Raw genomic sequence first — 13,808 nt, forward strand, 5'->3', positions numbered from 1 at the left:
CAACCTTCGCCGTGGTTGAACGTGATTATTGCCAAAAGCCTATAGCAATATGTAAATGCAATCGTTATCCACGTGGTTGAAATTGATATTACAAAGCATTTCCAATCCCATGCCAATCATATCTAAATTAATTTGATATTATCAGTCAAGCATGCCAATATTCTAGGTATGAGGAATTGCTTTAAAGCCACTTGGGAGAAAATGTTGTATAACTCAATTTTGATTGTGGGAGATTTGTGTTAAATATCAATTGATAATTAAAATAAATTGTAACGTAAAAAGTGAATGCAAAGCCGTAACCTTGAATTTCAGAAACGTATAACAGAAAATGTACCTTACCATTCACATAATTATGTTCGTCTTAAAAATAACTTAGAAGAGGTTCCATTTTAATTTTCTTGAAGTAGTTTGGCTCATCAGCTTTAAATTCATGACAAATTTGGCTCAAATGGTTGGTGAATCCCTAAGTATACAGATTTAAGTGCCACTTGTGAGAAGCATTTAACAAAAATTTAAGTACGCCCTACGTATTTCTCAATTCATATGAAAACAAAACAAAAAACAAACTTGCTGCCAAGCAATTTAATTTCTTGTTTTTTACATGTTACAACCTTTGCTGTGCTGAATTTTCCAAGATAAGCTCGACATAAATCAAAAGGCATATCAGGCATATCTAACAACGGCTGGCGCTTTAAGAGATGACTTTTATGTAATTTCAAATATCAAATTCTGAAGCCTATGAACGTTATGTCAAAACATATTTTTCAGATTTAACATTGAAATGGAAAACCTTGCATAGACACAATTGTAATATTTGTAACTTGAATCTATTTCAGTAGATTTAGTGACGAGTAAATTGCTTTATTACATTATAACCTACGCACTCGCTCCGCAAAGAAATTGTATAAAAAGACTACATACATAATTTATTAGATACCTTTGTACCTTTAGAACTACAATTCTCCTCTTTATGATTTACATTGATTCAAAGTCATCAGAATGTCAGTTTGACCTAAACAGACTTTCAACGTTGTGAATGCATGGTGAGCATAAAGTATAATGTAAACATGTTTAAACAATTTCATTTTTTAACAAATCATGTTTACCAAATCAGGTTTCAACAATTCATGTTTTAACAATTCATGTTTTAACAATTTAGGTTTTAAATCAACGTCGGAACCCACGGTACACATTCCGTATAATAATATACTACATTTAATTTACCAATACTGGTATACGCTTTCACTATTTTCTATTAATTTAACATGCATTGCTTTTGTGGCTGACGTCAGTGGGAAGATGGATTCTTGTAAAACAAAGCGTTTCTAATTTTTAGCAATAACGTCCTCTTTAGCTAGAACATCGCACGTTTTATTCAACAAATAACAACAAAAAAGACAAGAATAATCTTCCAAAAAATGTAACAATAGTAATTTCTACAATTTTTTTTTGTTTAAAATGGAATTTGTTAAGAAATATTGCAACGATTTTTTTTATAAATGATCCTTGTTTCAAAGAAAAAATAATCAAATTGATGTTCAAAGATAATACCAAAATATTTCAAACTTCTCTAAGTGCTGTACATATAGAGAATACCATGCTAGTGTCTGATATTATAAAATTTATCAGGCAAGGCTAAGAAAAAAAAGAAGGGCGAGGCTGTGCCGAGCTCTCCTTTTTTTCGTGCCGAGCCTGATAAATTTTATAATATTAGACACTTGTTTGGTATTCTATTTATCATGTTTTCAATTTCAATTGTTGTTTGAATTTTTTTTATTTTAATTGAAGCAAAACCCTATCCAGAACCTCTCGTGTTCAGACGGCGCGCAATAATATGTGAAATGCCAAATCAAAAAGAAATAGTCCCGAATGTTTTAGTTAATTGTAAGTGACGCGTTCATATTCAAAATTTCTATTCGATTCAAAGTTTATCAGTTAAATATTTCCAACCCAGTAGCAGAAAAATATATTCCATTCTTTTTATTTCATTTCGCAAATTTTGCATATTTTTGATGAGGTGTCTGATAAAGCTTGGGGTGACTGATAAAGCTAGGTTTATCAGGCATGCACTTTATCAACAGAAATCAATGTAATGACATGATAAATGATGTTATTTGACATTTCAAAAGATGCTATAGTGTTTCTACATATGATATTATTTGGCACTTTCAAAGTTGTCATAATTTGTTCCATATGCTATTTGACATTTACAAGGCTGTCACGGATTTCTTCAAATGCTCTGTTATTCGGCGGAAATATCTAATGCAAATGTAGCTGTTAAGGTACACCTAACAAATTAATACACTAAAAGATTTACGTACGGACATAATACATATGTAGATTTGTGATGAGAACATTTTGAAGTCACACTTTTCAGTTAATAATTGCTATTTATATCAAATTCGTTGTCTTTACTTTCACTCTTTTACATGATTTATTCCAAACAGAAACATCTCTGTTATCATCAATTATGTGTTCAGAATGAAAATATCAACCGGTTTTTAGCAATTTTTATTGTAAATGTAACACTTATTGCAAACGGTTACATACATACACACTAAACTTCTGTAATGAATCACACTTTTTCACACTTTTACAAATAGTAATGCCATTTCAATCTCTATTCCTTATCCCAAATTTACTTCTTCCAATCAAATCTATTCAAAAACAGCGATGTCTTCTATTATAACACACTATCTCGTCAACTCTTAAATGCTCGAAAATATAATATTCTTAACCATTTATTAGCAAAATTTGACTTGTTATAGAGGAAAATCTATGATATACAAAATTACAAAAGTATGCAGTTCCACATATTACAAACAACCAGTCTATTATAATCACAGCTAGAGAAAATCTTAAGATATGTTTGTCACATGCTATACAGTGTTTGTCTTCACTTGGTGCTCTAGCAATATCAGAATTCTTTTCGTCTTTAGCTATATCCGTTCCTTTCATAAAACTCCCTTTCGTAAATTTAGAAGAATTATGTTTATTGTGCACCCCTATGATTCCACTCATAGCACTTGTTTTAGAATTAGTTTCAGTCTTAGAGGCATCATTCATGTTTACAGTGTCTTCATTATCTTTGTGTTTTTTACCAAGCGTTTCATTTTCATGTATTTCTGTTTCTGGTTCAACAAATGGACCTCTTGTAGTTTTAGTTAAATCGGTTGTAGTTATAAATGTTTCACCCGATAGTTTTGAAGCCTCAGCAAAAACAGCACTGTTGTTGGCATCTATTTTTTTCTTTTCAGTTTCATTTAAGTCTCTGTGTATTTTATGTCCATCTTCCTCGGCTTCAGATTGATACTGGCTGTTGCTGGAATTTATCCAAATATTCATTGTCTGAACAGATGAGGTACTATTTGACATCGATGTTGGTACAGTGTTTGGATTTAAGCTTGTTAAACGTGCAGGTGTAATAAGTTGTGTTGAGCTGCAAATAGTCCCTTTCCAAACTGTTACAACAAGATATGTTCCTGAAAAGTATTTTATCGTTCTTTAAAAATGACTTTAAAGCCAAGAAAATGATAAATGAACTAAAAAGTTTTCTGGAATAATTTTCAGTAATCTATACAAACAAGTTCAATACCGATCGTGTTAAAGCTAAATAGAATATTTGATTTTAATTCACAAATTGATAAACTGGTGGCATGACAATTAGACAATACTTTCAGTGAAATATTTACAATCAGATATGGTTATTGGCCCCTAATGGGAAATATCGGTGTTTTTTGTTATAAAGAATAGCACAGAGAACTTTCTTAAACTGCGTGACTAAAGAGAAGCATATCATGATTGAAACAAATTGATTAAAGCAATAATCACCAACCTGTTTCAATCATGGTCCTCTTTAATCATGCAAGGGTTAAGAAAATTCTCTTAGCCTGTTTTCCCTTTGTAAAAATTCTTAAAACTTCCATTAGAGACCTACTGCATTACTGTAAACGCTTAAACCGACTTTTGCAATGCTGCTTTGATATTTATACATCTAATTGTTTTGTGTGGTGGCTGATTTGTGCCATTTCGTATTTTTGCTCCGTGGGGATCTAGGCAAAAATACAAAAATATGACTGTGACGATTTTGTCATACTTTCTCTCCGTAGGGCGCTAGGCGAAGACTCGAGAGATTCGAAAGGAGGGCATTGTCGTATTCTCGTATTTTTGTTTGGCGTCCCGTGGAGCGAAAATAACTCATGGCACAAATCAACGACCATAGTTTAGAGATGTCTGTATCATGTCAGTTGTTAAATAATCAATGACAATATAATAATAAGGTATCACGAGAATTGTGGGCTTAAAGACAGTTTCAATATGTATTTAGTGAGAAATCCTCTCATTTTAATCAATCAACATTTACTAGATTGAAATGCACTGAAAATAGTATGAAATGATTATTACTTAAATAAATGTGTCATTCTTTCCAAATATTTAGATTACTACAAAATCAAACGCTGAAACAAATTAATATTTTATATTGTTTCTGGTTTTAAAATACACCAGTCTTCGAAGTTTATACCAAAAGAACGTTTATGACTGACCAAATATTTAGATATTTTTCATCATGTTTCATCTTTACAAACCATACTCAACAAGCCATATCTATACTTAAAATATAATTAACAATAATTAACTCGAATAACAAATTTTGTCTTCCAAAACGCATTGTCCAAATTGTGTTTCTTTTTGTAAAATTAGGTAGTATTAATCACGGAGAATAAAAAATTATGAAACAAACCCGCCACAAGCCATGCTAGGTTGACCATTACTCCAATAATCGCAGTAAACAACGATACTTTCATTGACCATTTATCTTTGTCCATTTCATGTCCACCGTTATACGGTTGTCGTAGTGCACTCAGTAATACAGGGAGACAACCGCTTACAATAATATAAACAGGAATCATCTCCCTTGAAGGACATTGGCTTACATACTCGGAACCTAAAATAAATACGAATTCAAATGAAAAATAAAATCAAATAATAATAAACAACAATTTATAAATACCACTCACATGAATTTATGCAAAGTTTAACTATTTTTTCATGTGAAAAGCGGTATTTAATCTTCAACTCAAACGTGTTAGAATAATTGATCTTTTACAAAGTTATTTAAAAGAAACCAGTATATTTAATGAAAAGCTTTGTAGATAAAACAGAAATGTTCAAACACACCAAGAAAAGGCTTCTGTAGGAACGAAATAAAAACAGACGTTTATCAAGCAATTCAATATAACCTTAAAAGGCCAATGATTCATCAAGCTAAAAATGCTATTTTGATTTTTCAGTATCTTATTATTTACTATATGATATTACTATATCCAAAAATGTTATTCATTGGCTTTAGCAGAAGAGCAATCTTTGTTTGTTTGTTTGTTGTTTGTTTTTGCATGTGATTTAATTGCATTGATTAAGCGTCTTGTACCGAAGGCAAAATACAAATTTCTAAAATTCTGCTTCCTTTATTGCTTCCTTTATCACAACTATTCACTTCATGTGATCAGCATTTCGCGTGTCTAAGTCCATTATTATAACATAATAAAAATAAACGTTTGCCCATTCTTTTGAAGAAAAAGGAGGCTTTATGTCCCTTCAAACAATTCAAACTTACAAAAAGAACGCCGTGGTTATAGACAAAATCAGTGTATTATACATTTTACGAGTCCAATGCTTTTTTATATATATATATCATCTAAAAATATTTTTAAGAATATGTATTCCAGCATAAAGATAAGGACAAACATAATTAAGATTTTCATTCGTACTAAAGAGTTATACCATATTTATAAAAGATCAATTCGACGGTCTAGTGCTATAAGGGCGTAAATGCATTTTTACAAGTTTTGGGAAATTGAAAAAAACTGTCTGCAGACTTTGATCCTTTATCAATCATGATAAAATTTGGGACACACTTAGAACAACTAATATCGACCTTTTTAAAACATTTTTTCAAATTAAAATAACCCACCACCTTAATAAAATTCACGAAATCCGTTTTACGCCCTTACAATATTTACATTTTCATGCATCGGCCAATAATTCTAAAAGGACGTAACTAGCAGTTACGCTGTTTAAAATTGTTACTTAGACTTAGCTTAATAGGGCGTAACTACCATATATGCCCTTTTAGCTTTTAGTGTATTCATTAATTTTTAAATACAATTATATAATTGTTTTTATCTATAACAATAATGAATTATAATAAGTGACCATTTTTAAAGTATCCTTTGTCTTTTATCCTATGACATTGTATGTGAAGGTTACATGACAGATGAATAAAACACGTATTGATTGTAATTGTTACATAATTATAATTCTATGTTTCATTAAATTATATTCCAGCTGCTTATTATATAACTTACCTTATAAGTTACAACAAATTGATTCTTTCCTAGAATTAACTTTTTTTCCAACATTCTGTGTGTGGAAAACCCACGTAGTAATGCTACATATTAACTATCTAAGCTCTGAGTATTGTGTCGTAGTTTCATGTGGACCATTGAAACCATTAATGGAAAAGGTTGTACTTCAAGTTGGATTAAAATCCACATTAGGATTAAAGAAGAGATATTTCTAAAGATTTGTGGTTAACGACGGACGACAGACATAGTCCTATCACAGACAAAGCTCACCCAAGCACTAAAAACGTCAAGGACGGAACATTATTAACGCTTAATGTACAATGATGCATATACGGCAGCTAATACTAAACATAAAGGCTAACTTTGATACAAATTTTAACTGTTTAGTTTATACAAATTTATTTTAAGTTTCGTTGTGTGTTGGAAGTTGTAAGCTTATTAAACACACTTGAATCTGCTCCATTGAAACAATACCTTGGCCCTTAAGGGTTTTGAACAGTTAAACTTTTGGTTCTTGTTACAGTAGCCTGATTCAAGCAAGTTGAAAATATTTTTGAAAACTAAAATATACATTTTCAGACAAAATACACAAATAAATCTTTTTTTCTGTATTGAGGCATGAATGAATGATCATTCATAAGATACACATGAAATATTACATTATTTACTGTTATTACATTAAACGTTGAAAGACGCTGTTCATACATGTAACTACTTTTTCATTTAACTAAGCGAGTGACAGTTTCACTTACAGTCTCTGCAGTTTTGTAAATAAGAAAAATAAATAAATAAATAAATAATAAAACAACAACAGCAAAAATAAATAAATAAAAGATAAAAACAACAACAACCACAACAACAAAATAAATAACTAAATAAATAATAAAAACAACAACAGCAAAAATAAATACATAAAAGATAAAAATACCACCACAAACACCACCACCACCACCACCACCACCAACAACAACAACAATATATATAAATAAATAAATAAATAAAAGATAAAAAAAACAACAAAAATAAATAAAAGATAAAAACAACAACAACAACGACGACGACGACGACGACAACGACGACGACGACGACGACAACAACAACAACAACAACAACAACAACAACAAAATAAATAAATAAATAAAAGTTTAAAACAGCAACAATAAATAAATAAATAAATAAATAAATAAATAAATAAATAAATAAATAAATAAATAAATAAATAAATAAATAAACACATAAAAACAAGAACAACAATAATTAACATACCAACTATAATCTTGGTAACAGAGAATCCAACACATAAAACACCAACTAGAAACAGGAAACAGCCACGTCCTGAAATAAATTTATAACTACCTTTATTACATCGTAGTTCTAGAATATAAAATTATTGAATACATATACCGGTATTTTAATTTACATGTCAGTATAAAAAAGTTAACTCAAATTTACAAACGTTGTCTTTTGAATATACGATTATTATGTATATATTGATATTATTAAATCAGTGAATTATGGTTTAATGCTAGAGAATTGTTTTATACCTTATTATTTACATAATTAAATAATATACAATAAATACATGTATACTTAAAAACTTTATTATTAAAAAGAAGTTAGATATTTGGTTTGATTAAAACAAATCTTTCATCAATATCGTCCGTTGGTTTGATAAAATAAAATTGAAAAACTGTGAACTCATAGAGTTATAATATGGTATTTAAATTTTCGTTAACGATTTTACATACTTAAATATTTGTATAATGAATGCAATTTAGATGTATATATTTTGTTTTGTACTTCACATTGAATTAATACTTTGTAATTATTTAATATTATATATAAAAAACATAACTGTTATCAGTACGTTTTGCACATGGAATACTTTTAATGTAGTTACAAGTCTACCTAGATTATTATGTATAAGTAAGCAACACTTTAAAGGGACTCAACTGAGGTTTTATGACACGACGAGACAGGGAACAAGTTTTCGAGATTATTTGATGTAAGTCTAGACCAATAACGTGTTGGTAAAATTTCAGATGATTTGCCTACTCTATTTTCCCAAAAACAAGTATTCTAATTGTCAAAATGACCCCAAATCCATGCATGCGTTTCACTGAAATCGGGCTAAAATAGCACAAAAGTACGATTTTCAATTTATTTCTGAGTAAATTTCTTTAATTACATTTTGCCTATCTTTTTGTTATAAGTGCCCCAGATGATCTACGTAAGAAATTCAAATTTTAAGTTTTTAGGCTTTTGGACCTCAGTGGAGTTCCTTTAACGATGTTTACAATTTATAGAAATAATATTATAGATACTTGCCAACTGCAGATGTCATTGACTCCGACTGTCTCCTATTCCGTGCCATTACGTTATCAAGCAACTTATTTCAAATATACACAAAATAAAATTTCAAATAAATATCCTGCTAAACTCTTCCTAGTTCAGTTCTATTTCATCTGGCATAATTCGAAACATGATCGCTTTTTTAAAATATTAATATATTCCCAACAACAAACACTTCTATACTTTCAGCAAACTTCAAAAGAAAATTCCAATGAATTTCAGCTTCGTCAAAACAAAGCAACTACCATACTTTGACATAATCTGTAGAAAATTGTATCAAATTTCAAGACTATCTGATGCGTGACTAGGACGTCAGTCTCACTTGAAACATGATCGATGTTGTTTAATACAAGACAAGTATATCGATTCCTCAATAAAGAAATGTTTTCTGGTTAATTCAATTTTCGAACCAATGTTCAGCAAATATTAGCACGCAAATAATTCACAATAAATCCACTTGATAAACTATAAAATTTGTTCCTAACTATTCAACTCAAGGGCAAGGATGAAGAATGCAAATTCCAATACAAACATCGTATCAATGTTCACCAAAAATGACATCGAAAATAACCCACAATAAATCCACAAACAGAAACTGTATACAAGTCAAATGTTATTGTTTATGATTTTAATGGAAGTTTACTATTCGGCTTAAAGATCGTGGCTTTATTCACTCATTGAGCAGCGAAGGTCCTTTATTCCAGTACACCTACTTTAGTAAGACATGAGATTCAATAATATATAAAGCATTGCTTATTTCAATGAATGCCAATAATTGACATATATTTTTATTAATTTTAATAGACCACAAAACGTATATTTCAAACATTAAAAAATACGTTACACGCTACATGCGAATTAAATAAGTCATTATCAGTCATTTTTTATCAAACCTGATTCAATACCCTTATTTTATTTCTTTTATCGTCTACACGTTTAAAGTCTTAGTTCCATTTACGTTTCTATTCAATATCACTTTGTCAGCAGACGTTACTTTAGAAGAAGTTAATTTTATTAACACAGTCATTCAAATATCAAATATAGTACATTACAGGTCATAAACAGATCAAAAAATTGTACCAGAGCAAACTTTCTCCGTAGTACAGTCTGTGTCTATTTAACAGTTTTTTTTTTCATGTACATGTATATTTTTACAAATATTAAATCACAATTAGGTTCGCACTCGATCAATTTAATCCTATACTGTCATAAATTTTCTGAAGGATTCTCTCTGAACCGATCAATAAATTAATAGTATGTCTATGCAATCCTTTACAAATGACACAGTTTTTCAATTAATACATGTATATAATAATCTCCCGACATAATAAGCACAATTCATTAACCATGTCAGTATCAAAGTCATGTCATCGTTTATAAACAATAGTTCGTATTTGCTTTCATTTTTTTCTTTATATTAAAGCTTTCTTATATATTTTATAAACATTATCCCACAAATAAATGCACCTACTTTAATTGCACGTCAAAACTAGGTCAGGTGATTCTTGTGTTAGATAAATCAATCATATCGATCAGCTCTATTTGTCTCTATAATAAAAGGCAAATTGATGATCAAGCACAATTAAAATCAATCAATCAATCAATCAATCAATCAATCAATCAATCAATCTTTCTCAAATCTATCAATCAATCAATCAACTAACCAATCGATCTATCGATCAATCAATCAGTCAATTCAATCAACCAAAATCAATAAATCAACCAGTTATGTAAGTTCCAATCGATTGAAAAATAAGCCAAGTCTTTATGCATATGGAGACTGAAATGAATGAAATAAGTATTTCCATAAAATGATAAAATAGAAACGATCAACTATATTAATTTATGTAAATTGAATAACTTGTGGCAGTTCCTGGCAGTATAGACACAATAAAGCAGAAAATTTCCGTGAATTGTCAAATAAACAATGATACGTGATATGAAATGTGATGTGACAGATAACCCTTTATTTTATCATACAAACGAGTAGACGATGCTACCGGCGAGAAACATTTGTAAACGAGTATTTGCAATACAAACTATAGGCATTGTACTTTCAAAGCAAATGATTAAAGATTTTTAGAAAATGTTAAACAAAAACATTGTACAAATTTGTTTTTCAAAACAAAAAAAAATTATCAACAATAGCAACAACAACAACCCACCCCAACTAAGAAAAAAAAGTTCGTTCGAATTCTTTATCCTAGTCCAATTTATTGTTCCGTTTTAAGCAATAGCAAGGTCATTGGATTACACGAAAGTGCAGCTCAAACGATGAACACGCGCATTATTCTTACAGTTTTTGAACATATATTTATTAATTCAACTGGAAATTGCCTTTTGTAGAAATTTCAGATAACCGTTCAAGAATAATGATTTGTGCAAATGATGCCTACAAGTAATTGATTGTGGACACCATCACTCATAAAATATGACAGAGGCAGACATGGATCTGACAAAACTATTATTGCGAAAAAAATTTACATCTAGAATTCTTTTTACGTGGTTCTATACAGTGCCTGTGTCAAATTGCATCATACTTCTCTTTTCACGTTTACTTCAATAAATTAAGAGAAACTACTCCACGTTCAATAGTCACTATTCCAACCTGCGATTTGTTCTTTATTTATTCTTCAGAAATTTCGTAAAAAACGCATCATTTTTCTCGTGTCAACTGTTGAAAAACCATCCGACCAATATCGTTGCAAAGTCGACTTTGCAGAACTTTGGAGGGTCTTCCTTGAAGATTTGTTCTTTCTCTATATAAATTTTGAAAAAAAAAAAACATCAATTTTACGAGCCTACCGTTCAAAAGCAATTTGACCAATTCCATTAGAAATTCGATTTTGCAAAACTTGAGAGGGTCTTGGTGACACATGGAAAGGCCTAAAGCCCTAACCAAAGTAATATGTCCAGGAGATTTCCGCAAAGCTTGGTTATTTTTATTGAAATTTCGGAAAAAAATCATATATTCAGGAGTATACCATTCAAAAACAATTTGATCAATTCCGTTGCAAATTTGATTTGTAAAACTTGAGAAGGTCTTCCTTGCATATAAAAAGTCTTAAAGACCTAACCCAAGGAACATGTCCATGATATTTCCGCATGGCTTGGTTATTTTTGCAACGTCGATTTGTTCTTTCTCTATGTAAATTTCGGGAAAAACATCATTTTCACGAGCCTACCATTCAAACACCAATTGATCAATTCCGTTGAAAATTTCATTTTGTACAACTTGATAAGGTCTACTTTGCATATGAAAAGGTTTAAAGCCCTATCCCAAGGAACATGTTGAGGAGATTTCCGCATGTCTTGGTTATTTTTTGCACTGGCCATTTGTGTTTTCTCTATGTAACTTTTCGGAAAAAAACATCATTTTCACGAGTCTACCATTCAAAAACCTATTGATCAATTCCGTTGCAAAATTAATTTTGTACAACTTGAGATCGTCTTCTTTGCACCTGAAAAGGATTAAAGCCCTTACCCAAGGAACATGTCCAGGATATTTCAACACGTCTAGGTCATTTTCCGGCAGTTCGCTCTCTCTGTATATAAAGTGTATAATTTTCGAGAAAAAAATCATTATTTCTAGCAGCATTCAAAGAATGTAAATCTGTGCTAGTGTGTGATAATAAACGAGCTTTAGAGAGCTCGATCGTGGAGGACTTTATCCCATGTACAGTTTGCCATTACAAAATGAACGCTACGTACTTAAAAAAAAATCTACTAGATTGTATTAGATAAGAGGATCTTCTTCACTGCTATATAAGGCTGAAAGTCACAGAGATTTACTTCATGGAAAATAAAAGCAACTAATCCACGTTCAAAAGTCGCTATTCGGACTTGCGACTTGTTTGAGTACCGCTCAAGCCGGTGCTAGGGGGCGTGAGGGATGTTGCACTTATTCATTATCCCTCATGTACAGACTCAATCAAACCGAGTCTGCAATTCTTATGTTATTTTGTTGTGATTAATGCTTCCGAGGGATCACTTTGTTTCCAGAATTTTGTTCTTTATTTATATAAAGTCTTAAGAAATTTCGTAAAAATCGCATCATTTTCTCGTGTCAACTGCTGAAAAACCATTCGACCAATATCGTTGCGAATTCGATTTTGTACAACTTTGGAGGGTCTTCTTAGAACATTATCAGTCCTAAAGCCCTTACCCAAGTAATATGTCCAGGAGATTTCCGCGTGGCTTGGTCATTTTTTTGCACCGGCAATGTGTTTTTTCTTAATGTAAATTTCGGGAAAAAACACCATATTCACGAACCTACCATTCAAAAACTATTTGATCAATTTCGTTGCAAATTTGATTTTGTACAACTTCAGAGGGTCTTCTTTACACATGAAAAGGCTTAAAGCCCTAACTCAAGGAACATGTTCAGGAGATTTCCGCATGGCTTGGTCATTTTTATGTAAATTTCGGGGAAAAATTCATATTTACGAGCCTACCATTCAAAAACCATATAAGTAATTCCGATGCAAATTTGATTTTGTACAACTTGAGTGGGTATTCATTGCACATAAAAAGGCTTAAAGCCATAACCCAAGGAACATGTCCAGGATATTTCCGCATGGCTTCGTCAATTTCCGTTGATTTGCTCTTTCTGTATATAAAGTGTATAAATGTTCGAGAAAAAATCATTCTTTTGAGCCAACCGTTCATACAGTGGTTTTCTGACTTCATATAAATGTAAACTAAAACGCATTGAGAGAGCTCGATCTTGCAGGAATTTATCCCATGTACAGTTAGCCATTACAAAATGAACGCTACGTACTTAAAAAAAATCTACTAGATTGTATTAGTTAAGAGGATCTTCTTCACTGCTATATAAGGCTTAAAGTCACAGAGATTTACTTCATGGAAAATAAGAGCAACTACTCCACGTTCAAAAGTCGCTATTCGGACCTGCGACTTGTTCTTTATTTATATAAAGTCTTAAGAAATTTCGTAAAAATCGCATCATTTTCTCGTGTCAACTGCTGAAAAACCATTCGACCAATATCGTTGCAAATTCGATTTTGTACAACTTTGGAGGGTCTTCTTAGAACATGATAAGTCCTAAAGCCCTAACCCAAGTAATATGTC

At 30.9% G+C, this 13,808-nt stretch overlaps 1 protein-coding gene across 1 annotated transcript; it reads right to left on the bottom strand.

The window, feature by feature from the left end:
- Window positions 1-2,111: 2,111 nt before the first annotated feature.
- Window positions 2,112-8,739, bottom strand: LOC132747999 (uncharacterized). Its single transcript, XM_060737538.1, has 4 exons — window positions 8,694-8,739; window positions 7,632-7,739; window positions 4,742-4,945; window positions 2,112-3,482 (listed from the first exon to the last, which is right to left on the bottom strand). Exons 1-4 carry the CDS (start codon window positions 8,737-8,739, stop codon window positions 2,734-2,736), a joined length of 1,107 nt encoding a protein of 368 aa, XP_060593521.1. The 3' UTR covers window positions 2,112-2,733.
- Between the last annotated feature and the right edge of the window lie 5,069 nt (window positions 8,740-13,808).

The sequence above is a fragment of the Ruditapes philippinarum genome, unplaced genomic scaffold, assembly GCF_026571515.1.
Source record: "Ruditapes philippinarum isolate M1 unplaced genomic scaffold, ASM2657151v2 ctg10986_1_1_1_1, whole genome shotgun sequence".
NCBI lineage: Eukaryota > Metazoa > Mollusca > Bivalvia > Venerida > Veneridae > Ruditapes > Ruditapes philippinarum.

Excerpts from the sequence above, each read along its gene's own strand:
- LOC132747999 (XM_060737538.1), bottom strand. The coding sequence starts at position 8,739 with ATGGCACGGAATAGGAGACAGTCGGAGTCAATGACATCTGCAGTTG. Across the intron at positions 7,740-8,693 it reads GTCAATGACATCTGCAGTTG|AACTACGATGTAATAAAGGT; the intron begins GCAAGTATCTAT and ends TTTATATTCTAG. Across the intron at positions 3,483-4,741 it reads CCTAGCATGGCTTGTGGCGG|GAACATATCTTGTTGTAACA; the intron begins GTTTGTTTCATA and ends AATACTTTTCAG.